We start from the raw sequence: 26,660 nt of genomic DNA, 5'->3' as shown, positions 1-26,660 counted from the left end.
TGTACTCAATATTCAACCTGTGATCTAACAAGTCTTGCATGAAATTGTAGCATAACCATTCTGCTCTTATTCTTTGGCCTCAGCTGATATAGAAAAGCAATCAATAGGCTTTTTAAACCGCCTTATCTCCTTGTCCTGCTACGTGTAAGGGCCACCAGAGTGAAATTATTTTTCTTACAAACAATCCAGTGGAACATTGCCATACTCCCAAACCTCAATCAGCAAGTGTACAGATATAGTCTACTGAGCCCGCATGCACGAGGCGCCATGTTTTGGCGCCATTTTCAAAGTCCTCACTCCACTTTCAGGTATTGTTCCTGTTCCAGGCAAGTCCCAGATTATTGCAGGCCTCCAGCCATCTCATTCTTTGGAAACCAGGTCCCTCTCTTCGCCCGTCATCGTTGTTCCCCGGGGGCACCTCCTGCAGTAGAGCACGAGGCTGCAAACTATCAATTGACATTAAATATTTCTGTTTTTTTAAATACAAACTTAAGGCTTAAAGGGATGGAAATATTTTTATGATATTGATTGACATCCATATAAGTATATGAACCAAAATGTGAGACATAAGAAAATAAAGAACAAGACTGTCTCCATCCAAGCCTGAAACTGCCATTACGGCAGATTCCATGACAAATCATTTGGCAGATGGCTTCATCTATCTTTTGGTTGTATTTAGAATTCATGAGAATTTGGATGCCAATGTCCTTATGCAGCGAATCAATATTATACTGCAAGCAGAAAAGAAATGGCATCACTTTCTGGACCAGGAAAAGTTTCCAGATTTCATATTCAAACACTGTGCACCATTGGAGGTACGATACCCTGGAAAGGAAAAGCAATGGACAGAGGAAACAATGTCACCAAGAGATAACGAGGCCAATAAGAAAGCAAGACTTTCAGAATCTGTGTTGAGAATTAAGGTACAATTTGAAAACAAACAAACAAATATTGACTAGGCCTGCCATGGTGCTCAGGCTTGGATAGGGGGATTTGATAAAGGTGTCCAGGAAAGTTTTTTCAAACAATGTGGCCCTACCTGAGAGGGAGCAACATTGGACCTATGTAAAATAAGGCAGGATAAGTGATTGAAGTGCGGGTGCAAGAGCACTTTGGGATCAGTGAGTATAATTCTATTAGTTTTTACATAGTTATGGAAAAAAGGTAGGATTGTTCCATGAGTCAAAGTCTTAAATTGGGCCTCTTTTGATGGACCGGAACTTGTAAAGGTTGTTTGAGAGAGACTGTTTGCGGATGAAGGGATGTCTAGCAAGTGGGACGCTTTTAAAAGTTAGATAGGAAGAGTTTAGGGCCAGCATATTACTGTTAGAATGAAGGGCAAATCTGGCAGGATTAGAGAGGGATATTGATGAGGGATATTGAGGTTATAGTTAGGAAAAAGGAGGCTGGGAAAAAGGAGACTTATCTGGTGCAGACAGCTGAGATCATTAATTCCTCGAGGGGTATTAACGGTGTAGTACATTTGAGAGGGTGATCAGGTGGGCAAAAAGGAAACGAGATGGCTTTTACAAATAAGGCAAAGGAGAATCCTGAGAGATTCTATAAATATATTAACAGCAAAAGGAGAACTCAGGAGAGAAGAGGGCCACTGAAGGATCAATGTGGTCATCTATTTGTGGAGCCACAGGAGAGTAGTGATTACTTAAAACATATACACTTTTCAGAAGAAAATATCCCCGTTAAACTGCATATGGGTGGTTAAATCCTGGGGCCTGACCAAGTGTATTCTAGTGGAAAACCAGGAAATAAATGAAATGATTCAATTTTCAATTTATTGTCATTGTCAGTGTACAGTACAGAGACAACGAAATGCATTAGACAACGAAATGCATTTTACCAGGGCCCTGGCAGATATGTTTGTATTAGTATTAGCCATGGATGAGGTACTGTAAGAGTGAAGGAGTGAAGAATAAACTACAGGTTACAGAATGTGATACTGCTATGGATGACCCACAATAATCCATAGATGGCCTGTTGAGAGGTTTTAGATTCATTCTTAGTATAAAAACGCTGTTTGTGACACTGGAGGCTGTTCTTATTGTGAACAGCTCTGGAGGCTGTTCTTATTAAGGAGTTAGAACTTAATCATAATAACTATGATGATCAATGCCAGTGATACAGCTGTGAACTAATAATTAATATGAATAGATTGTAAAGATTAAGTTATTTTTCTCAGGCTTTTTAACTGCCTCGAGTCCTTCTAGACGTATTTGTTGTGCTGTTGATGTATGATGTTCATATTCTGTTCCATTGCTACTTTGGTGTTCTTTTAGGTGATATTCAATATGAATAACAATTAATTGGTTGAGCATACACCATAAGTAGGAATGAGCTGTAAATTCCATTGAGATTCAGTGGATTCAGCTAAAGCTGAGAAATCCCAGGGTTGCACTCATCTGTCATATGCCGTAATATTGTCCAGAATATTACAGAAATCCAGAATATTCCAGGATATTTCACTTGACTTGGAAATATTATCCTTTAACTAATGCATTGCAAATTCACCAAAATGAAAACTTAGTTTTGAGTTCATAAACATGGCTTTACTTGTAAGAAATTCAATATCTTCAATATTTGATAGGGTAGATGAACAGAGGGAAAAATAATTAGCTTAAAATAACACGCAGGTATATTTAAGAATGAAGCAAGGATTGAAATTAGAAAGTAAATTTTCATATAATAAGTGATTAATTTAGAACTATCTCTTCCAAAAAATGTTGATGTTGGAGAAATACAGACACAGAGATAGAGTATTGTTTGGGATAAAGTGTGGGAATAATGACAATAAGATGGAGATCAACCATGAATTAATTGAATGGCAAAGCATGCCTTAAAGAGCATGTTTTAAATTTAACTCAATATAATCAAAAATTATTTTTTAATTAATTTGTTTTTTCTCTAAAGAACATGGTTATTAATGATTATGGGGAATGTTTTTGTTCACTTGCATAGGAGATGCTCGGTGATTGCATAACTTTAATTAATGGGATTCCAGAAAAGAACGAAGAAAAATCCAAGACTATTCCCCTACAACCAAAAGAACAGTAAGTTCTGATTCAAAAAATTATGATAAGGAGCATCATTTCATTGATTTTTCTTTCTTCATGTTATACCCTCCTGGCTGTGGCTTAAAAAAACTTAATTCAGTTTCATTCTCCTGGAAGGAAGCATACTGTTTACAGGGCACAGTTTTATAAACATCACAAGGGCAATAAGTTGGAGATTGTGATTGAAGGGATTTTCCTGAGACCTCTTCTATACTCGATAGGCTGAATGGGCTCCTCCTATAGTTCAAGGAAATAGTCAATCATTTTAGCATAATGAACCAAATTATAGGTGAGTAGAAAAGTAGTGGGATGCCTGAGACAGGGTAAAGAACTAAATCAGTGGGAAGTAGGAAAATAGCAGAGTCTAGTATAAGAAATGTAGGTAGACACAAACATGCCTAGTTTGTTCTTGATTGTCAGTATTGAAATGTAACATCATCGTAGGTGGGTGTTTTTCCCCAACCTTTTTTGATTGGCCAAGTAATAAAAAAATCAGGGGTATTATGCAGCAAGGGAGTGCACACTTATAATATTTAAATCCACTTAAGAAATTTAAAACGGGGAATATTAGTGTAGAGAACTGTACAGTCTGGTGTTCAAAGTCAGCTTTAATCATCAGTCATAGTGGTGCAGTACAATACGTTGTTAGTTCATCTCTACCACCAGTGTAACTACCTAATATGGGCAGTAAGTGTTCATGTAAAGTGTACAGTAAGGTGGAGCTAGTGTTAGTACATTACTCTGATTGGTGCTACATCCTTCCCCATAGAGAAAAGAGTTGTTGAGCAGTTGCTAGAACACATGTGGTTAAACATACTCACCGTACCTGTCGGGCGGTCTGCTAACCCGACCCGAGCGCGTACAGACAAACCCTTCCGGAAAAGTTAGTAGGGCTGGGTGGTGAAGAAGGAGAACGCAGCCGGGGAGCTTGGAGAGGAGCTGCGGGGCGAGCATGCAGGATTAGGGGCACTGGAGGATGAGGGAACCGAACGACGCGGGTATGAGGGAACCGAACGATGCTGGGAATACATGCTGGGGTCAGGGGGTCTGGGACGGACAACAGCAGTATGTGTCTTGAAAACCAACGGCAGTGCTTAGGGACCGGGAGGAGATGGTTGCAGTCCGTTCACAGGCAGAAGATGTTGACGGCTGCGCCGATACAGAACACCATCGATGTTGACAAGGTAGGAACGAGGTTCCTTCACTGGCCCCTCAACGAAACCCAGTCAGGTATGTCCAACTGCAATCTGCAGGCGAACCACTTGACCTTGCAGTAACGGTTTAAGTGGTCTGCTAGACTTGTCATAGGAGCGCTTCCGGAAATCGTGTTTCTCCTGAATGCGCTTCTGGACCGCAGCTGGTTTGAGCACCTGTGGCTTCAGCTGTTGCTGGGCGACGGGGAGTTGGGGCCGTGTCGTGCGAGACATCAGCCGCTGGGCGGGAGAGCCTAGAACACCATCCCTGGAAATGTTTCTCAGGTTTAACAGATCCAGGTAGACGTTGGAATTGGCAAGATGCGAACGTTCCATTAACTGCTTTGCGCTCCTAACAGCACACTCAGCGAGGAGTTGGATTGAGGGTATTCGGGGCTGCTGATAACGTGTTGAAAGTTCCAACGTTTGGCAAAGTTTTTAAATGCCTGGCTGGCGAACTGTCTCCCGTTGTCAGTTTGCAGTTGAACTGGTACGCCGTGTACAGATAAATGTCTCTGAAGCTTTTGTATGACCATCTCAGACGTAATGGTAGGCAGCAGATCAAGTTCAAACCAATTGGAATAGGAATCGACCAGAACTAGACAGTGTTTACCATGCCATTAAAAAATATCAGCAACGACGGATGTCCAAGGTAGTTCTGGAGCGGGTTGTTGCAGGAGAGGCTGTTTCTGTTGGTGGGGTGCCAAGCTGTTGCAAGTGGAGCAGGATGCCGTTTTTTCACGTATGTGTTTGGTCATTCCTGGCCAATAAAACATGCTTTGTGCACGGGCAAGCGTAGCCTCAGTACCTGGGTGGCCGCTGTGGACATCTTTGTAGTATTCATCTTGCAGGGATGAGGGAATCACAACTTTGTGACCCTTGACAATGATCCTGTCTTGTATCACCAGTTCATCGCGAACTAAGAAGAATGGCTGTATATCTAGTGGTGTGTTGGATTGTTTTGAGGCCAACCCTCTTGATAATGGAGGAGAGCAGCTGTAGCGTTCTGTCAGCAGCTGTGTGTTCCGCAAGGCGAAGCAGTCGTTCCGTGGGAACGAAGTCGACTTTAAGCACAGCAAGCTCGTCGCACTCAAAAGGATGTTGTTCACAGGACACCCGTGGCGCTCGAGAGAGAGAATGTCAGCGATGAGCATATCTTTGCCCATTTTTTTAACAATTTGGCTTTGCTCTCTCCAGAATGTGATTCGATGGCAGGTCACATAGCTCACGGAATTTACCTAGCAGCACGTTAGGGTTGCGCATCATCTCAGCTGGGACCATCACCTGGCCGTTCCCGTCGAGTACAGCTGGCGCAAAGTCAAAGGTTTGTGCGCGAATCATAGCCTCTGATTCAGCTAGGTTGAGCGATGCCTTGACTTCATCAGGATTGTTGCGATGGACGATATTGATGTAGTGCTCATAGTCAATTTCATGAGCGTCTATCGCTCGCCTATGTCTGCATCAAAGATGAGCTGCGTTGGCTTGTGGCACGAGTGAGCCATCGGAGTAAAAGATCAAGACTAATAAAATGCAAATAAAACCCGATAGACAGAAGCAATGGATAATTTCCAGCTAGTCTGACACCATGTAGAGAACTGTACAGACACAGATTGGTGTTTAAAGTCAGCTTTAATCATCAGTCATAGTGGTGCAGTACAACACGTTGTTAGTTCATCTCTACCACCGGTGTAACTACGTAATATGGGCAGTGAGTGTTAATATAAAGTGTACAGTAAGGTGGAGCTAGTGTTAGTACATTACTCTGATTGGTGCACATGCACTAACCAATCTACAATTAGTATAGCTAAAAAATGCACATTTAAAACAATTGAAATAAATCTTTTAAAGTAAATACAACTGAGATAGCCAGGCTGGTGATGTGTCGTAGCTGCAGGAACTGGTGAACAATATAGTGGGTCACAGTGACGATTCATGCAGCATGTGTTGGTAGCTCAAGGAACTTTGCCTCAGGGCAAGTGAGCTCAAGCTAGAATTGACAAATCAGGAAGGGAACTGTTACCTGGACACTGTGTTACAGGAGGCAATCATATCATTTTGATTAGTTCTCCAGATTTGATCAGTAGTCAGGGATAGGATGGTGTGACTGCAAAAGAGTCATGTCGAGGAATCCAGGTGGTAGGTCTGGGGAACTCAGCTCTCACCTTTGTATAGGAAAGAACTGCAGATGCTGGTTTAAATCTACAAACTTATCTCCAATGACGTATTATAAGTAATTAATTCCACCTTTTTTCTTTTTTGATATTTGTAATACTTTTTTTCCTCTTTCTCTCTCTTTCTATCTACATAAAAAACACTAAAGCAGAATTAATCGACAATTGAAAATTTTAATAATGTATGATTGATGTATATGAAAAGTTTTTTTTACTATAATATGTAACTATGTTTGTTTCTAATAAAAATATTAATTTTTTTAAAAAAAAGATGCTGGTTTAAATGGAAGTTAGACACAAAATGCTGAATTAACTCAGACTGAAGGGTCACGACCCAAAACGTCACCCATTCCTTCTTTCCAGAGATGCTGCCGAGCCGCATTTTCAGATACTCCAGCATTTTGTGTCTTACTTTTGTATAACAGGTACGCTGATGATGCTTCCTATTTGGGCAGGGGTAGAACTGCAGGAAGGAAGAGCACCATGGCACAGGGTGCGGGGAGAACTAATCAAACTGGCAAGGGTTTCATGGAAGAATACATCAGTGGTTGTTTCTTAGAGCAATATGTTACAAAACCTATACTGGATAAGGCAATTTTAGATTTGGCCATGCATAATAAGATGGAATTCATAAGACATCTTACAGTTGAGATTGTCAAAGGTGCAATGATTTTAACGTGATAGAATTCCAGATACAGTTTGAAGGTGAACACCCTGTGTTCAAAACCAATGATCTTAACTTGAAATGCAAATGTATGAAGGTAAAGTTGTCTAGAGTGAACAGGGGAAATGAGCTGAAGGAAAGGTCAATAGATGAACAATTATATTTATTTCACAACAAAAATATATATCCCAGTTAGAGAGATTCAGTGAGAAAGTGGAATCATCTGTGGTTGACAAAAGGGATCCAGGGAAAGATTATATCGATTACAATATCACACAAAGTGGCAAAAACTATTGAATGACCAGAAAAATGGGAACGTTTCAAAAGCCAGCTGGGAGAAAGTTAAAAGGTTAATAAGAGACAAAATTGATTATATGAGAAAAATGGAAAACCTAACAAGTACCATGAGCTTCCATGGACATTTATTTTTAAAAAAGGATGAGCTTAGCAAAAGAGTAAAAGGCGCAGAGAAAGATTCTGAGGAATTATTAACGGGAAACGAGGAAATTATAGATTATTTAAACCAATATTTTGGAATAGTCTTTACAGTAGAGAACTGCAAATAGCAAATGTAATGAGTCATGTTTCGCGTGGAATAACTTGTAAGCAATTACAAGGACAAACTATTGGAAAAACTAATGGTACTAAATACAGACTAGTCACCAGGAACAATTGGCCTCCCTTAGGGAAGGAGACACGGTGGGAAAATATAAGTCAGTTAGCTTACTAACTGTTGTGGGAAAGATTCTGGAGTTTATATGAAGATATAGCGAGTTACATAGAAAACACAATCAAACCAAGTCAACATTTTATGCAAGGTACACCACATTTGATAAATTTGCTGGAGTTCAACAAGGAAGTAACAAGTACAAGAAAAAGGTAATCTACAGATATAATATATTTGGATTTCCAGAAAGCCTTTGAGAAGGTGTTGAGCAAAAGAATGGAGCACAAAGTAATAGCTCACTGAATTGTTTTAAGATACAGCATGGAAACAGGCCCTTAGGCCCTCTGAGACCATCCTGACCATTGATTACCCATTCGCACTAGTTCCATGTTATTCCACTTCCTCATCTACTCTTTACACGTTCGGGGTAATTTACAGTTGCCAATTAACCTACAAGCTCGCATGTCTCTGGGATGTGGGAGGAAAGCGAAGCAGCCAGAGGAAACCCATGTAGTCACCGGGCAAATTCCACACAGATAGCATCCGAGGTCAGGATCGAACTCGGGTGTATGACACTGCGAGCACCAGCTCTACTAACTGTACCACTGTGGGGCCTTTTTTGGGTAGGTGTGTTTGCATTTATTGGTCTGGATTATCCAGACATACTAATTTATGGAATTGTAGTGACCATTTGGCCTGTTTTGCATGTCATTGATGATGGCATGAGCCTTTAAATTTTAGACAGCCCGTTACATTGTGGGTGGGATTTATGACGTGTTTTTGGGCGTGTTTGGAGCTAAGATGCTTGCGCAGAAGTTTAGTTTTTTTTAGCGCAGTTTGGAATGAGTAGGGAGAGGGTTAACCCTTCGACCATGCGAGCCATAAAGGAGATCATGCGAAGTGTAATGGAGACACGAGGAGTTTTCTAATGTATGAAGTAATAAGCTGGAGTTCGATGAAGATTGTAGAAATGTTGGAAGAAATTTGGATGTATCTTACTGTTTTCTATCAACAATGAAGCATTTATTCATCAAAAGACTGTGTTTTTAAGCCATATCTGTGAAGATCCTCTGAAGGTCTCTGTGGGTGAGCTCACATGCGTTTCGAAGACACCCCCCTTAACCATGCTCATCCATTAGCGGTTAGGGAGTTAATTTCTCGAAATATATGAAAATCTGCTGCTACAGAAATAAAAGTTTCAGACTGGAAGGATGTACTGAGCGGCGTACCCAAATATTAGTTCTTAGACCTCAATTATCTATGTTAATGGCCTGGAGGAGGGGATGTAGTGTAAGGTATCAAAGTTTGCCAAAGATTTGAAAATATTTTGTTTTGAGGATAGTTGGATTTGTAGAAAGGCTTAATGAGTGGATGAAAACTGCTTTTAATGTGGGAAAGTGTCAATTACTTCCATAAGAGGAATTAAAAGGCAGACTAATCTAAATGAAGAGAGATTGCAGACGATTGGGGTACAGAGGTATCTCAATTTGTATGTGCATGAATCCCAAAAAGTGATCAGCAGGTGTAGCAAGTAGTTATAAACCCATGGGTATATTGGCCTTTGTTGCAAAGGGATTGGAGTGAGGTAATGTAAAGAATATTGATTAGGCAGTGTCTGGAGTACTGCATACCGTTTTGGTCCCCTTACAATATTGTAGAAAAAATAAGATCCTAAGTGAACATAACAGAGTAGATGTTGGGATAGTAACAAAAGAGGAGGTATTGTTTCAAGAAAAGAGAGGTTATTTAAATCTGATATCTTTTCGCAGAGAAACTGCAGAATTCTCTCCCCAAGTGTTGAGGCGAGATTATGAGAGATAGTTACAGCTGAGGTAGGTATAGTAAACTTTTGAAAATTGGAGAAACTGACATAGAGGAGGCATTGAACATGAGGCAGATCTGCCATGATCATATTAAAAGGTTGGGCATACTTGAGAAGCCAATTGGCCTACGAATTCTGCTACTGCTCCCTTTCTTGTCTTCTCAGGAAACTTTTATATCGTGGTTGCCGTGCAACTTAATATGTGGTATTCAGTCTTATTATATGTCGTGTGATGTCATAATTTATCTTTGATCCTTCCTTTCCTTGGCACCTAATTGCATTCCTGATGCACCCTGTGAATGTAATTTGAAACTATATCATGTATGGTTTTTTTGTGAAAAATGAAACTTATAACGTTGAATACAGAAGCACGAAACAGAATTTTATTCAACAGACCTGGGATGTTAAAAATGACTGTAAGAGTGTATTTATGGGGGATTCCGTGTATCCAGAAGTGAATTTACCATAATTCTTGTACTTCCAATGGATATAACTCATTTGATTATTGTAATCTGATTTTGTCATTTGTACTGCCAGTTTGAATTTATAATTGTGTATTAACTAAAAAATATAATTGCAAGTAAGCCCAGCCACTGGATGTCCTCTCGATCAACAATTAATATCAGAAGTAAGGTGGTGGGAGGAGGAGGGGGTTGCACCATTGTGATGTCCTTTTGAATAAATTTGAATTGGGTATATTAAACTTGGCTATTAAATCTTTATGCTGACTCTCATAAGTACAGAATGATATCCAAATAAATATTGTAAATACAGAGTAGAAAATACCTATTTTTTAATTTAAGGACAAAGAATAAGAAACTAACTGTGTTGGAGAAAGATCTCTTGCTATTGCAAAATGAAATGGGAACATTACAATCTGCGCAAGAAATCATTGATGAGGACTTACAGATAGCCATGGACCAACTGCTGGAAAAAGTGCAGAGATTGTGTGAACAACATCACAACAAAGGTTCTATACATTTTTGTGTTGTACTTAAAGCTGTAAATGATAAGGAATTAAAGCATGGTGCTCTAATTGATAAATCACAAGGTTACCATTCAGAGCCATTGATCCAGAGATAAAAGTTCAAAACATTTCATGGCAGCTGTGAAATTTTAATTTGTGGATTTAAACAAATCTAGAATTTGGGGCAGGGGCTGCAGCAAAAATGAACTCAGTAACATCTATCTCTATACCTATAAAAGTCTGATTGTGTGTGTGTCTGTCTGTATGTATTCATTGTATCTTCCTCAAAAAGCTACGCGCTAACGCCTAAACTGTTACATATTCTTACTCACATTTTTCCCCTCCATGACCTCATCAGGTTCACTTCAGATTTCGAAAGTTCTTCGCAATTAATGTTTAAAAAAAAGCCAAAAACCGCTCGTCGCACGAACCGTTTTCCAGCAGCTTCAAATGATGACGTCACAATGCCACTCACAGTGCACCTGTCACAATGGACTATCAAGCTGCCCACTGACACAATGACATTACAATGGAACGTTGCCAATGGTAACAGCTGCTGAAGGAGAGGATGCCAAAGGCAGGCCTTGTCAGAGGGGGGTGGGGCAACAAGTGCCATTTGGCATGAGCCTCATGCCTGTCTGCTTCAAAGGGATCTTGATTTGGGGGCCTCATAGACCATGTTCCACGTGAATATGGAGTGTGTGAGGTTGCTGCCCCCGCACGAATATCTGAAGAGGCTGTATATTCCATAATTTTCCTTGCGGGGGGTGATTGGCTCCGGGGGTTGCCTGTCTCTGTGGCGAGCGCTGACGCTGACGAAAAGAATAACTGCCTTTGACAGGGAGGCTCTTCCAGCAGCTTCCAGTGATGATGTCACACTGCCATCTCACAGTCATCCAATCACAATGGATCTCATTTACACAAGCTGCCATGAAAATTCCAAAAAACAAAAATGACATCACAATGTGATCTCTGCTCCTGTACGGAAGCTATGAGAGTTGACGGAGTGTGTGAGGGGGGGGGGGAAGTGTGTGACGGGGGGGGAAGTGTGTGACGGGGGGGGGTGCGGGGGGGAGTATGTGATGGGGGGGGGGTGTGTGTGACGGGGGGGAGTGTGTGACGGGGGGAGTGAGTGACGGGGGGGGGGAGTGAGTGACGGGGGGGGGGAGTATGTGATGGGGGGGTGTGTGTGTGACGGGGGGGAGTGTGTGACGGGGGGGGGGAGTGTGTGACGGGGGGGAGTGAGTGACGGGGGGGGGAGTGAGTGATGGGGGGGGAGTGAGTGTGATGGGGAGGGGAAGAGTGTGGGGGGGGGGGGGAGAGAGTGACAGGGGGGGGAGGGGGGTGTGATGGGGGGGGGAGTGTGTGATGGGGGGGGGCGAGTGTAACCAGGGGAGGGGGGGGAGTGTGACCAGGGGGGGGAGTGTGTGACGTGGGGGGGGGAGTGGTGTGTGACGGGGGGGGGGGGGGGTGTGTGACGGGGGGATTGTGTGACGTGGGATTGTGTGACGGGGGAGGGTTTTATGGGAGGGGGGAGTGTATGCTGGGGGGGTTGTGTGACAGGTGAGTGAGAGAGGGCAGGTGTGTGGCGGGGGAGTGTGTGACTGTGGTGGGGAGGGGGGAGCGGGTGATGGGCAGATGAGAGACTGACAGAGAGGCAGAGAGACGGGGGGTTAGTGTGTGTTTAGTGTGTGTGGGAGATGTTAGTGTGTGTGGAGGGGGTTAGTATGTGGGAGGGGTTAGTGTGTGGGGGGATGTTGATGTATGGGGGGGGATTGTTGGTATGGGGGGAGGTTGTTGGTGTGTGGCGGGGTTAGTGTGTGGGGGGGTGGTTAGTGTGTGGGGGGTGGTTAGTTAGTGGGGAGGGGGGTAGTGTGTGTGTAAGGTGGGTCTTGTCACAATGGGAACCCATCAGCCGCGCCTGCTCAGTTGTGGGCTATGGTTGAGAGGTGGAATATTGCGTTCAGGGACCAACCCTCCCGTGTGACGCTGCCACCCCCCGCGTATTGGGGGACAGTTCCCAACGGGCCCCCCTTGGTCTAGTTAATAACAAAACTATTGGATTATCCTGAGAAAACAGCTGATTAATCAGTATCTTTCAAGTGAGGAAATTATTCATGCAATCCAGTCTATGTGTAATAAACAAAGCAGCATCAGTGCAGACAGCATCGGTGAAAAGAGAAACAACGTGTGCAATTTAAGTTTACATTTTTGAATCTATTTTCTAGTTCAGATAAAAGGTGTCTGGTTTCCCTTTCCACAGATCCTGTCTGATCTGCTGAACCTTTTCAGTATTTGCTGTTTTTATTACAAATTTCCAGCATCTGCATTTTGTTAATTTCATTTAGCCTATCCAGTATGTCACCCCAGATACAGCATTTAATAATAATAATAATAAATTTTATTTTCGGGCGCCTTTCAAATCTCAAGGACACCTTACAAAGATTAACGGAAGAGAAAAAAAAAGAAAAGAAAAAAAAGCATTGTCGGAGAAAAATAAATAATAAGGACATCATCAATATACAAATTAAAGATAGAAATCGCTCCAAAGACTCCAAAATCAAAAAAAAATCAAAAAACACAATGTGAAGAGAGAGCAGCGGCAGCTAAAGCGCGCCAGCGTCCACTCTCTCTTCCGATAGCCATCTTGGACAGACTAACATAGTAACTACACACAGAAAAATCACCCCCCACAGTTGTTACCACTGTGGGGGAAGGCACTAAGTCCAATCCCCAACCCCAGTTCTCCCAGAAGTCAGGCCTATTTGAGGCCACTGCTATTGCCTCTACGGAGGCCCGATGTTCCTGGCCGTTCTGGCTGGGTGGAGTTGCCCCGGCATCGGGAGAGTCCTCACAGTGGCTGGGCCACCTGGAACGGCCACTTCCTAGCAAGGGGATTGTCAGCTTCCGAAGCCGACAGGGACACACCGGGTTGGAGTTCCCAGGCTCCCGATGTTAAAGACAGCGCCGCCCGCTCCGCTCCGCAGACCCGCAGCCCGGAGGTGTTGATATCGGCGGTCACATCTCACCGGAGCTCCAGCGCGTCAATCCAGCGTGGCGACCCAGGCAAGGCATCGCCCGCTCCGCACCACGATAGCGCTCCAGCGCTGTGCCGCCAACGAAGCCGAGGTGCTGGGCGGTCCCCGCCAGGAAACGGCGCTCCAAGCCCGCTGGTAGGCCATGAGGACGGGTCGACGGGCAGCCCGGAGAAAAAGCTGCCTCACCGACCAGGTATGGACCTAGAAGTAAGATTACCTCCTTCCCCCCACATTAAGAAGTCCATTTCTCCTACAAACGAAAAACAAGACTTACTAAAAACTGGAAAAAAAATGGATTAAACGGACGGCTGCTGGTTAGCAGCCGTTCCCCAAGATGGCTCCTCCTCCTCTAGTCCTTCGGCCAGAGGGCCCTACCATGCAGCCCCACTATGATCCTACTTCTTGGGTGTCATTTTGTTCATTGGTATCTCTTCTGTGAGAAAAATGATGTTCCCAAGAAAAAAAACGAATTTGGACTTCAACCGGAAAGTAAATCCAGAGTTTTGTGTGCAGCACTGGAAGCGTGATGATGGGGATGAAGCATTCAAACAGTGTATAAGATAAGATCTGGCATGGATGCTTTCCTGGAAAGCGAGTAGTGAGAAAGATCAAGACCTTCCAGCTTGGGCTGGATTTGTCTCAGCAACAGGTGAGGTGCCTTCAAATGTGACCACAATTGACTACTATCCTGTGATCAATCATCCCATCACAGAATTTAGTACAGTTCAAGAGTGTTTATGAGCTTCTGAAGAAGCAAGTCATGAGGTTGGCGAAGAATATGTCATTACAACATTCGACTTGGGTGTCTGCATGAAGGCATATCTCGTGTGGAGTCATCCTGCAAAGTACAAGAAACACATTGTGTTGATTGGCACATTTCATGTCATTTGTGCATACTCCATGATGCTTGGAAAGAAAATGGAAGGATCCGGACTTATGAAAGGTGTTATGACAAGAAAGAACTACGACAGAAGTCTGCACTGCCACAAGATGATGGTGGAGTGCTTGGAGAGGCTCCTTCTTGATGAATTCCTGTCTATGGCTGGAAAAGATGCAGTGCTGTCCGGTATACCAGAGGAAACAAAGGGCATCTTTCAAGAGCTAGTCTGATCGCCAACAAAGCAGGCACTTGCTGAAGTCATGGCAAATGCAGATCTCAACACATTGATGGAGTCGTATGAGAGCTTCAAAGATGATGTTCGAAAAGGATCTCTCGGGAAGACTGGTTGTCATACATGAATTTTGGTTGTCACACATGGATTCTGTGTGGATTGCTCTCTCATTGATTAGGACTGTGAAAGAGAACAACTTTCCGTTGTACTTGCACTGTCTGTTTCTTATGCCCGATCTCTTCTTCACTTTTGGTGGTCACAATTACTCCCGCTATCTGACCTACCTTGCTATGTTCTTGGCAAGCATCGAAGAATCACATCCCGGTGCCCTGGCTTTCCTCGAAAGAGGTGTCATCAATGTCGCTAGGTCGTTCATACCAGGAAACCGATGTGCTGTTGACAAAACGATTGAGGAGACGTTCATGAAGCATGGCAAATCTCGAGATGGTGGTAGTGGTGTTGGACTCTCTGGCATCTTGGAGAATCAGAGCTTATCAGAGATGGGTTTGAACTTCAACAGAAAGGGTACACTTTCTCTCTGCAACTCTCAGCCTTGCAGATATGACTTCTGATACCAATCGCGGAAGCAAACGCAGAGATCAACAACCAACTGAGATAAGGAAAAGTGATGCATGTGTAAAGAAAGCCATTGAAGCCGTAAAGAGCTCCCTGAATCCTTTTGACGTAGATGACAAGACTGGGTTGTATGTACTCTCTTCTGGTGCATGTGTTCCGGTTGAAGTTGAGAAAGATGTCATAAAGGTGTGGGGTCATGTCACCCCCCCACACATAATTACCACAGGGAAAGAACAGAAAGAGAAGATCATCAGTAAGTGACTTGAGAAAAAGACAGCATTCTCCGAAACCATCAAGAACCTGAAACTCAAAACCATGGCAGAAACAAAGAAAAGAGTGAAGAAAACATCTGAACGAAAGGTTATAGAGTACAAGCAACAAGGAGATATTGCTTTTCAACTGATGGTCAAAGCACAAAGTTCTGGCAGTCAACTCAATCTACAGGAGATTATGAAGTACTCTCTGACCCCTGCACCATACTCCAGACAACTTCTTTGCAAAGACTAATAAATCCAAGGGCCTACACTACCTATTGAAAGATGTAGACAACTCATAACTTCCTGCCAGTAACAAGACATTGATAGTGGAAGATGGCAATGCTGCATTCTACTATCTCAAAGAGATTCCTGCAAACTTCAAAGAGATTGGCATCAAAATCTTCAATGCATTGTCATCTAATTATGTAGTCTTCAGTACCGATATGTACAAACCAGATTCAGTGACGTCAAGTGAACGGACACGGCGTGGGTGTGCGGAGAAGAGAATAATCAAAGGAGGAAAGACCAAAAAAACCAAGAGATTGGAAGCAGTACTTGATCAATGATGAGACCAAGAAACAGCTCATTGAACTTCTTCTTGATGTGTGGAGTGAACATGACAGGGCTACATGGAAGGAAGGTGATCTTCATTAAGGAAGGAGAGGCCACGCTTCTTACTTCTCAAAATGGGAAAGAGACACTGCAGTTTGAGATTCAATCCCTGATGTCAAACCAAGAAGAAACAGACTCGCGAGTCATCCTATACTGCAACTATGGCAAAGAGCAAGGATATGACCACGTACAAGTCAAAAGCCCAGATAGCGATATCTTTTTCATATTGCTTCACTATGCAAACAGCATTCAAGACACCACTGTGTTCTTTGACACAGGGAGAGGCAAAAGGCAAAGGCTAATAGATGTCACCCATTTTGCAAAGCAGTCCTACTCAGAATACTGCTCAGCATTACTTGAACTACATGCGTTCTCAGGCTGTGACTCAACAAGTGCATTCAAAGGAATCGGCAAACTCAAGCCAATCAAACTGTGAAACCTCTGGCAGAGCTTGGTGATTTTCATGGAGTTGAAGATGATATAGTCCTAATTTAGTGGATTTTTTATGTATCTTTACTAAGAAAGACTCAATTGCAAGTACCAAATTCACATACCCCAAGAAAGAGGGCAAAGTGTGAAAAAACACAATTTTGACATATATTTGAAATAAAGGTTAAAAGAACATAGTCCAAATGAGTTTTTTTTCTTGGGAACATAATTTTTCCGACAGAAGAGATACCAATGAACAAAATTACACCCAAGAAGTAGGATCATAGAGGGGGTGCACGGTAGGCCCCTTGGGCCCACGGACTTAATTGTGGTGAATTCTTAACTGCCATTTTAGATCAGGGTGATTAGGATAAACAATATATAGTAGCATTGTCTGCGCCCATATCCAATGAACAAATAAAGAAAGGACGTTGAAGCTTTAATTTTTAATACTGCATATCTATTGTAGTTTTCGGTTTGAAAGCAATGTCGTATCATATAAACATGCTACAACATTTGAGGTAGCATTTTAAACGTTATTTTAATTAGGTTTAATATGATAAATGCATTTTCGAAAATAACTAATGTAGTAATTGTTATCGAACAAATCAGTGAATTTCCATTACTTCCAACACATTTCATTTTAAGTCCCTAGAATTGCTATAACAGCTCAGAGGTCCCAGATTTGTCTTGAACTTTTTGCATGGGTTCATATAATCAATATTTGTCTATTATGGATCAAATTAGTTGAATTTACTTTTTTGAGTTACAAGATGTTTTATTAATCTTATTAAAAACAGAAAACATTGCAAATAGTCAGAACATTAGGCAGCATCTCTGGAGAAACGGGATTGACATTTCAGGTTGATGACCTTTCATCTGAGTAATTCTGATGATAGGTCATCAAGCTGACCTGTGAATTCTGTTTCTCTCTGAACCATTGCTGCCTGACCAGCTGATTATTGCTAGGAACTTATTTTTATTTTAAGTTTCCAGTACCTGTAGCTTTTGCTTTTCAATTACCATTTTTATTACCATTTTCATGGGTCAGTCCAGGACTAACAAATTTTAGCAAATTGTTTTAGCAAGCAATATGTTTTATGAAATACTAACAAAACACTGTTATCCATTTTCAATATACAGGCAAAAAAAACACACACGCATACCATTTATCATATGGTTGCAGAAGAGTAACAGTCTAAGGATAAACAATAAACTATGTAGGATTGAGATGAGGAATAATATCTCCACCTATAGATTAGTTAGTAAACCTGTGGATTTCTCTGCCACAGGATGCAATTGAAACCAAATCAAAAGATATATTCAAGGAGTTAGATATTGGTCTGAGGGCTAAATATATCAAGTGATATGGAAGTAAAGCAGGAACAAACTACTGAATTTGAGTGTTTAAGAGGGAACTGCAGATGCTGGAGAATCGAAGGTTACACAAGAAAGCTGGAGAAACTCAGCGGGTGCAGCAGCATCTATGGAGCGAAGGAAATACGCAACGTTTCGGGCCGAAACCCTTCTTCAGAATTTGAGTGGTCAGCTACAATCAAATTGAATGGTGGAACAGGCTCAAAGGGTTGCCTGGCCTACTCCAACTTCTGCTTTGTAGAATAGAATATAATAGAATGAATAGAATGCAATTTATTGTCATTCAAACCTAGGTTTGAACGAAATATCATTTCTACAGTTTAACATTACAACACAATCCAAGACCCACACTTAACACAGTTTTACATAAACATCCATCACAGTGAGTCTCCAACATATCCTCACTGTGATGGAAGGCAAAGTCTTTATCTCTTCCCTTTGTTCCTTCTCCCGCGGTTCAGCAGTCCCACTGCAGTGTCGAGGCGAACTGGGGCTCCGATGTTAAAGCCCCCGGCGGTCGATGGTAAGTCCTGAGGCTGTTTAAGCCACGCGGGGTGATGTTAGGCCCCGGCTCCATGTCCTTAAACCCGCGATTCCAGCGGGAGAAGTCGCTGTTGCGGAGCTCGGAAAAGCGGTCTCCCACCAGGGACCTGCGAGCTCCCGATGTTCCCGTCCACCGGGTCTGCGGCCGGTGCCTCTGAACTCCAAAAGTCGGGTCGCAGCCGCGCACCACCACAGCTCTTCCCGCTCCGAAGTTGGCCAGCTCCGCGATGTCTGTTCCGCAGGCTCTGCAACTGGAGCCCTCGGGTTAGTCCCGGCCGGAGGTCGCCTCCGGCTCCACGATGTTAGGCCCAACGACATCCGAGACCCGACAAGGAATAGTCGGGTCCCCGCACAGGGAAGAGATTCAAACGGTTTCCCCACAGCCCCCCCACCACCCCCCACATATACACAGCTAAAAAAATAATAAAAACTAACTCAAGACATACATTTAACAAGACAAAAATTAAAAAAGACAGACGACTGTAGTCGAGCCGCTGCCGTTAGGCACTGCCACTAACTGTGAGATTCTATATTCATGCATATATGCTCGGATGTATGTATAGTTCTAATTTACAGATTCATGGTGCCATTTAGTTATTTTTTTCAATTTCTATGTAATTCACATTTCTCAAAACTGTGTGTGCTTATTTCTAGCATTGAAAAAGAGAGTGGTTGGAAATAAAGAATATCAAAGAATTCAATCTAGAGAAGCTTTTTTGAGAAAAAAGCTACGAAGTGTCAACCATTATTTAAAAAGGTATGTATTACATTTTAATGTTCTAAAAATATTTATGAAGATTTGTAAGTACGTTGTTGTATGGGTACCCGGACGGGACGCCAAAGGAGGAGAAGCCGAAGCCAAGAAGTCGAAGCCAAGATGCCGAACAGACATCACTTCGAAATGCCGAGATGCCGGACGCACACGACGTCGAAAGGACACAAAGCCGAACAGACATGACGCCGACAAGACACAACGCCAATGGGAAATTACGTCGAACGGACATGAAGTCGAAAAGCTATGACGCCAAACGGACATGAAGCCGAAATAATAAATATGTATGAAACACCTTTTAAAAATCTATACTTGCTGCAAGAATTGTCGCACCAACTAGACAGGATTGTGAAGACCGCCAGCAGGATTATTGGTGCTCCACTCCCTTTCCTGCTGGACATATACAGGAAGAGATGTATCAGCAGAGCCATCTCCATCATCAAAGACCCCTACCACCCATCGCATCACATATTCTCCATCCTGCCATCTGAGGTACAGGAGCATTAGCTGCAAAACCAGCAGGATGCTCCTCAGCTTCTTCCCGCAGGCTATAAGACTACTAAACGGACTTTGCCCCCTGCCAAAGTATCGCGCACCAACCACCAACCTGGACACACTGCAGCAGAGCCACTGTTGTGCCGCTGCCGATCGGAACGCCTGTTGAATGTTTAGTAGAGTGTTAAATTTGTTCATGATATATGTATTTTTATTTCTATTTATTTTTAATGCACACTGAATGGACACTGGTTGAGCAATGTTTTTTTGTTTCCTCTGGGTATGTGAATACTCAGGAAATGACAATAAAGATATACAATACAATACAATACAATACCTTGTTACATTTTAAAATAGTTAAATTGCAACGGCGAAAAAACGAATACTTAAATTCTGGAAACATACATCTGCCCCTACTCTTAAAATGTGGATTACAAACATGCCTGAGACGCTACATCTTGAAAATATGAGACTTGTCTTAGCAGAAAAAACAGAGCAATTTTCGAAGACATGGACACCATTCATTGATTCATTACAAGGATAGTATGGTGCAACCCAATTTTGGAATTAAAACTAATTACGGGTTGGGTGATGGATGATGGGTGGGGAGAGATACGAAGCAGGTCACTTTTTGTTTTTCTTTCTGTTTTTGTCTTTTTATTTCTCTATGTTTTTCTTATTCCTTTTACTTACTCACTCTTCGGCTACACCAATTTGGTAGTCTAGGGATTCTATTCTTGCACATTCACTTTCTCTCTCTCTTGCTTTTCCTCTATTCTTCTTTCTCATTTTTAGCTAAAAATTAAAATTGAAGCTGTACAATAATTGTATTATGTCATATGCCGCGGTTTATACTTTTGTACACTGCTTCTAATAAATAAAAATGAATAAAAATGTTTTTTAAATAGTTACAATGTTGTGCCTTGTACGTCTCTCGGGACGGTATTGGTCCGACACCTTGTCAGTCATCGACAAAGGTCAGCAATTGGTCCATTAGGGAGTGACTTGGAGATGTTATGTCCATTTGGCGTCATGTCCATTCGGCGTCATGGCTTTTCGACAGCATGTCCGTTCGGCGGCTTTTCAACGTCGTCTCCGTTGCATGGCCTACTCCAACTTCTGTTTTGTGAGATTGTATATTCATGTATATATGCTCGGATGTATGTATATTTCTAATTCACAGATTCATGTTCATCTCTGTCGTATCCATTCAGCGTCATGTCCGTTCGGCTTTGTGTCCTTTCGGCGTCATGTCCATTCCTGTATCTTGGCTTTTCGGCGTGGTATACGCTCTGCATCTTGGCTTCGGCTTCTCGTCCTTTGATGTCCTGTATGTATGAAGGTTGTATGAAGCCTGGTGGATCTGACAACTTAATTGAGCAATAGACAGAAGAAGGTTTCAAGGTTTCAAGGTCAGTTTATTGTCACATGTACCAATTAAGGTACCAGTACAGTGAAATTTGAGTTACCACACAGGAGAAACTACCCAAGTGAAATATGAGGTGCTGTTCCTCCAATTTGCAGTGGGCCTCACTGTGGCCATGGAGGAGGCCCAGGACAGAGAGGGTGGATTCGGAATAGGAGGGGTAGTTGAAGTTCTGAGCCACTGGGAGATCAGGTTAGTTATTGCAAACTGAGCGGAGGTGTTGGGCGAAGCGATCGCCAAGCTTGTGCTTGCTCACCGATGTAGAGCAGTTGACACCTGCAAGATCGGATGCAGTAGATGAAGTTGGAGGAGGTGCAGGTGAACCTGGGAAGACTGCTTGGGTCCATGGATGGAGTCGAGGGGGGAGGTAAAACGACAAGGATTGTTCGAAGAGGCAGGCATAGCTGGGGCCCATGCGCCTGGCCATAGCTTTGCCTTGGATTTGGAGGAAATGGGAGAAGTCAAAGGAAAAGTTGTTGAGGGTAAGGGACCAGCTCCGCTAGGCGGAGGAGAGTATTAGTAGATGGGGATTGGTTGGTTCTGTGGTCTACCAGCTCCGCAAAGCGGAGGAGAGTAGTAGTAGACAGGGATTGGTCCTATCCCTGAACTCTATCTTCACTACATTGAGCCCTAACCCCGAACACTACCTCCGCTACATTGACAACTGCATTGGCGCTACCTCCTGCACCCATGCAGAACTCACTGACTTCATCCATTTCACCACTAACTTCCATCCGGCACTCAAATTCACCTGGACCATTTCCGACATCTCCCTACCATCTCTAGATCTCACCATCTCCATCGCAGGTAACTACTGACCAACATCTACTACAAACCCACTGACTCCCATGGCTAATTGGACTACACTTCTTCCCACCCTGCTTCCTGTAAGGACTCTATCCCCTATTCCCAATTCCTTTGTCTACGCCGCATCTGCACTCAGGATGAGGTGTTTCAAACCAGGGCATCGGAGATGTTCTCATTCTTTAGGGATGGGGGGTCCCCTCTTCTATTATTGATGAGGCTCTCACCAGGGTCTCCTCTATATCTCACAGCTCTGCTCTCACTCCCCATCCCCTTACTCGTAACAAGGACAGAGACCCTCTTGCCCTCACCTTCCACCCGACCAGCCGTTGCATACAACATATAATCCTCTGACATTTGCACCACCTCCAACGGGATCCGATTACTGGCCACATCTTCCCATCTCCTCCCCTTTCTGCAGAGATGGTAACTCCCTGGTCAATTCGTCTCTTCCCACCCAAACCACCCGCTTCCCTGGTACTTTCCCTTGCAACTGCAGGAAATGCTACACTTCTTTAACCATCTACAATAATTTTTGATGGTTAAAACATTTCAATTTTGATCATTTATCTTGTTTTGTCCTTACTTTGTAGTAAGGGGTCAGAAAGTAAAATTGGAAATCAACGACAAACAGAAGAGAATCTAGATTTCACTGAAAATACATCTATCCAAGAAGCAACCAATTCAAATTAGCTCCAGCAAGAAGGTAATCACATTTATAATTTTCCTTAATCAATCCTTATTAGTTGTCTTGATTTCTTAGATCAAAATATTGTCATAGAGGCATTGTTAATTTAGGGCTTAATGTGTGTTTTGTTGCCTCGCTTTAAATCATGCTTGATCTTGAGAATTTGGTGCTTTTTATTAGAATTCTACTTTTCTAAAATTATTTTAATTATTTGTGAGGGTGATCCTCCTTATGCATCAATCTTTGCCTAAATACATCTCATACCATAATCTTGAACTGAATATTTAAGGATGTTTTCTGTGTTTCTAAAGCAACTTCACAGAAATATACCTTTGCTTTTATTTTAAATCACATTTTCTAATCTGTTTTAACAAACAGAATTCTTATTTCTTTGTAATTTAAGAATATGAGCAGACAAGTAATATTAATTTTATTTTTTAATTTTCTTCTCAGTGAATTCATTACTAAAACAAACGGTAAACTCCGTATATTAAACAATATAGTTAAATATTATAATATAATATTATAAATATTATAGTTCCTTGTTGGCTCTCTAACATAATTTTCGACATCTCCTGGTTGGCTGCCACCTGCCCCTGGAGAATACATTTTTTTCAATATGCTCCCGAGAATATCTTTCCCAACACATTAATATATCCAAGGCAAGACAGCACATTGGCATTCTCAAAATAAGTGGCATTGAACAATTATTGTCAATGCTATTAGAAATAATTAATATTTATGTATTTACAGTGTATGGGCATTGATGCCGAAGGTCTGCATTTATGCGCCATCTTTAAAAGCATGTTAAACTAAGTGTCTTGCAAGTATACACCAGAAACCATTTACAATTCAACCACATTGTTGTGGGTCTAGACATCCTTCGGGCCAGACCATATACGATTTCCTTCTCTGAAATTGTGAACCAAATGGGTTTTATGATAATTTTGTGGTTTTGTGTTATCATTACCCATGGTAGTTTTTATCCTTGATTATTTACTGAACTCTTTGTCTTTAAATTTTGCGATAGCTTCATATCATCTGGCATTTTCATGCACATCCCATTTTCTTAATCCTTTTGGGTTTCACTTTATTTTTCCCTCCTTCCACCCCACGTTGAACGTACTTCTGGCCACTTTATTCCTTGCAAATCACTTTTTCTCCTCATTTTATACTAAACATCTGCACAAAATCTTTCTATTGGAGTTTCATGTGTTTTATTCTAGATCAGTATCAATTTGTTTCCCATGACCATCTACAAAGAATGTTTTATTTTGTATTTTGTAAATACATAATCGCTATTTCTCTAGAGATCAAATGTCTTGTTAGAAAATTAAACTTTGTTTACAACTTTTAGTTTTTCCACAGTTTGAGTATTTAAGAATAAATTTGTTACAATCGATGAAAATGAACAGATGTACTGTAAGAAAACCACTTTCTTTTAGAATTTCTCCGAGAACAATACAAATTTCTGTCAACAATGTAAGAACTTTGTCCTCAGTATCAGTTTGAAAAAAATAGATTAAACATTATGCAACCGCAAACTCAAATTCCTAAGATATGTACCCACAAACAATGCTGACAACAAAACAGATTTACCTTAAATTCTGCATGGTTCAGTTTTACACTGTATTGATCAATCCCCTTATTTTAATAGGTATCATATTTTAAGATGAACTTATATGTCCTCATTAAAAAAAAATCTGCAGTTAAAGAAGAATAAGGGAGCCAATCATGTTAAATGATGTAGGACTACAAATTTGTCTCTGTGCCTTGAATCAGCCACCATTGTAATTTCCTCTCAATAACTTGTTCCATTGTCCTCAGTGGCATCAAGAATTAGAAGTGGAGTACTGTGGGAAGTTTGGTGGTTCAAGTAACCAAAAGTGGATTCCAATCCTTTACAGTATAACAATCGACACCGCGCTATTAGAAAATGCACAGGGCATTTTAAATATTTTGGCGATTGTGTTTTTCCTATCAACAGCAGTCATAATATCATCAGAACTGCTATGTGCAGAGGCAGCCACTCAGTAGGATGGATAGATACTGAGCAGCCACTCAGTAACATATTGATGTTTCGTCTGTTAAGGCAATGTATTCTCATCTACAGGATACTCCTTCGGTATACACTGAACTGTGCCATAGGTTCAAGCATAAAGAATCAAATCCTAAGTAACAGAAGACTGTAACATAAATGTATTATTGCATCTTATTTGTTTGATCATTGTCTATGTATGAAAAAAAATAATTCTGTGATTATCAATTCTCAATACAATTGTACTGATTTCTTAAATCTTGTCCTAAGTTAACTAAGTATTCATATTCTGGAGGTTTATTACAATTCAGAGAGGTTCCCAGAATTTGGTAAACCTTTTATTATTTGGTTAATTATTAAATGTTCTGTTTTCAATTGCCTTTATCATTATTATAGCAAATAAATAAAACAACATTTTGCAATAGTATGTTGTCACTTAGTTCCTTTATATATCAGTAACTTATTGAAAATGACTGAATACAGCAACATGTTTGTTAGGCATTCAGTATACTAAGGACTTACTAATAATCTACCGCAATGAAACTTAAAACAAATTAAGCATTGATTCTGTACCATGACAAATAAAATGCACAAAAGCTTTAGTAATTGTAGCTATTTTAGGATTGAAACCAAATTGTATTTACAGTTGCAGAAAACTGATAAATTATATAGTTTATAAATCAGAACCCAAAATGGTTTCATTAAAAAAAACAAAGAACACATATTACACTTCACTAGCTTTAAGTCACCTTATTGTAAATAGAATAGGTATTAAGGGTAAACAAATTCATAAACAATTATGTAGCACTTTGACGTCCAGCCATACTAATTCTATCTGATGTTGATATGCGTTTACTTTTCAGTCGTGTGGACTGAAAACTTACTCAGATTCTAAATGTTGTTAAACTGAGTTATTTTGCCAGTCTAATTCAAGAAAACTTGATTCAAACCATTGCTGTTAAAATCTTTTTTTTTTTTTTTTTTTTTTTTTTTTTTTTTTTTTATTTTATTTTTATTAGAAGTACGGTAAATTACAATCCTACATAACACATATATCTTAATACATTTTTTGCACCGCTTCATTTTTTTTGAGCTTTAAGAAAAAGGTAGAAGTAAGGAAAGTAAAGAAAGTGCAAGAGAGTCGTGAAGTGCAAGAGTGTTGGGAAAAGAAAGCCCCTTAGGAAAGAAGTTAGAGAAGGAAGTAAAGTGAGAAAATAGACCCTAGAAAAGAAAGAAAGAGAAAATAGAAACAATCGCTCTATTATAACATTAAACTCCGCAGAAAGGGGACTACCAACCAAGTCTGTTTTTTGTTGTTTTACCTCCCGTTACCAGGTCCTGACTATTGCACCTCATACTTGTAATAGGTCCAGAAACATAGACCACGTGTTTTGGAATTGGTCTGCTGTGCATGCTAGGAGGAATCTCATCTCTTCCAGATGTAATGTTTCAAACATATTTGATATCCACATTTTTATTGTTGGTGTCCGGCGCATTTTTCCAGAATTTAAGTATAAAGCTTTTTTCCCATTATTAGCCCGTAATTAAATAAATTCTTCTGAAACACGTTTAATTCAGGGTTACCTTCCGATATTCCGAAGATAATCCATTCTGGTTTTGGTACCAGTTTTATTTTTGATCAATTTTGAAAAAAATGTCAAATATTTCATACCAGAATTTTTTGATTTTTATACAAAAAACAAAAAGAGTGCGCTATGGTAGCTTCTTGACACAGGCATTTATCACAGATTGGTGAAACATTAGGGAAGATTTTATTTAATTTAGTTTTTGAATAGTATAATCTATGTAATGTTTTAAATTGAATGAGCGTATGTCGTACGTTGATCGAACATTTATGCACCTGTAGTAAATGATTATCCCAGGTCTCTTTTGACATTTTTATAGCTAATTCTTGTTCCCAATCTTTTCTAATTCCATCTA

General features: G+C 41.1%; 1 protein-coding gene across 1 annotated transcript; it reads left to right on the top strand.

Moving 5' to 3' along the window:
- Nucleotides 1-2: 2 nt before the first annotated feature.
- On the top strand, nucleotides 3-25,690 carry LOC129709729 (uncharacterized). Its single transcript, XM_055656264.1, has 6 exons — nucleotides 3-923; nucleotides 2,974-3,065; nucleotides 10,389-10,555; nucleotides 19,151-19,253; nucleotides 22,587-22,699; nucleotides 24,795-25,690. Exons 1-5 carry the CDS (start codon nucleotides 630-632, stop codon nucleotides 22,684-22,686), a joined length of 756 nt encoding a protein of 251 aa, XP_055512239.1. The 5' UTR covers nucleotides 3-629; the 3' UTR covers nucleotides 22,687-22,699; nucleotides 24,795-25,690.
- Nucleotides 25,691-26,660: the final 970 nt, after the last annotated feature.

The sequence above is a fragment of the Leucoraja erinacea genome, chromosome 26 (assembly GCF_028641065.1).
Source record: "Leucoraja erinacea ecotype New England chromosome 26, Leri_hhj_1, whole genome shotgun sequence".
Classification (NCBI taxonomy): domain Eukaryota; kingdom Metazoa; phylum Chordata; class Chondrichthyes; order Rajiformes; family Rajidae; genus Leucoraja; species Leucoraja erinaceus.
This window is presented reverse-complemented; position numbering and strand designations above follow the sequence as displayed.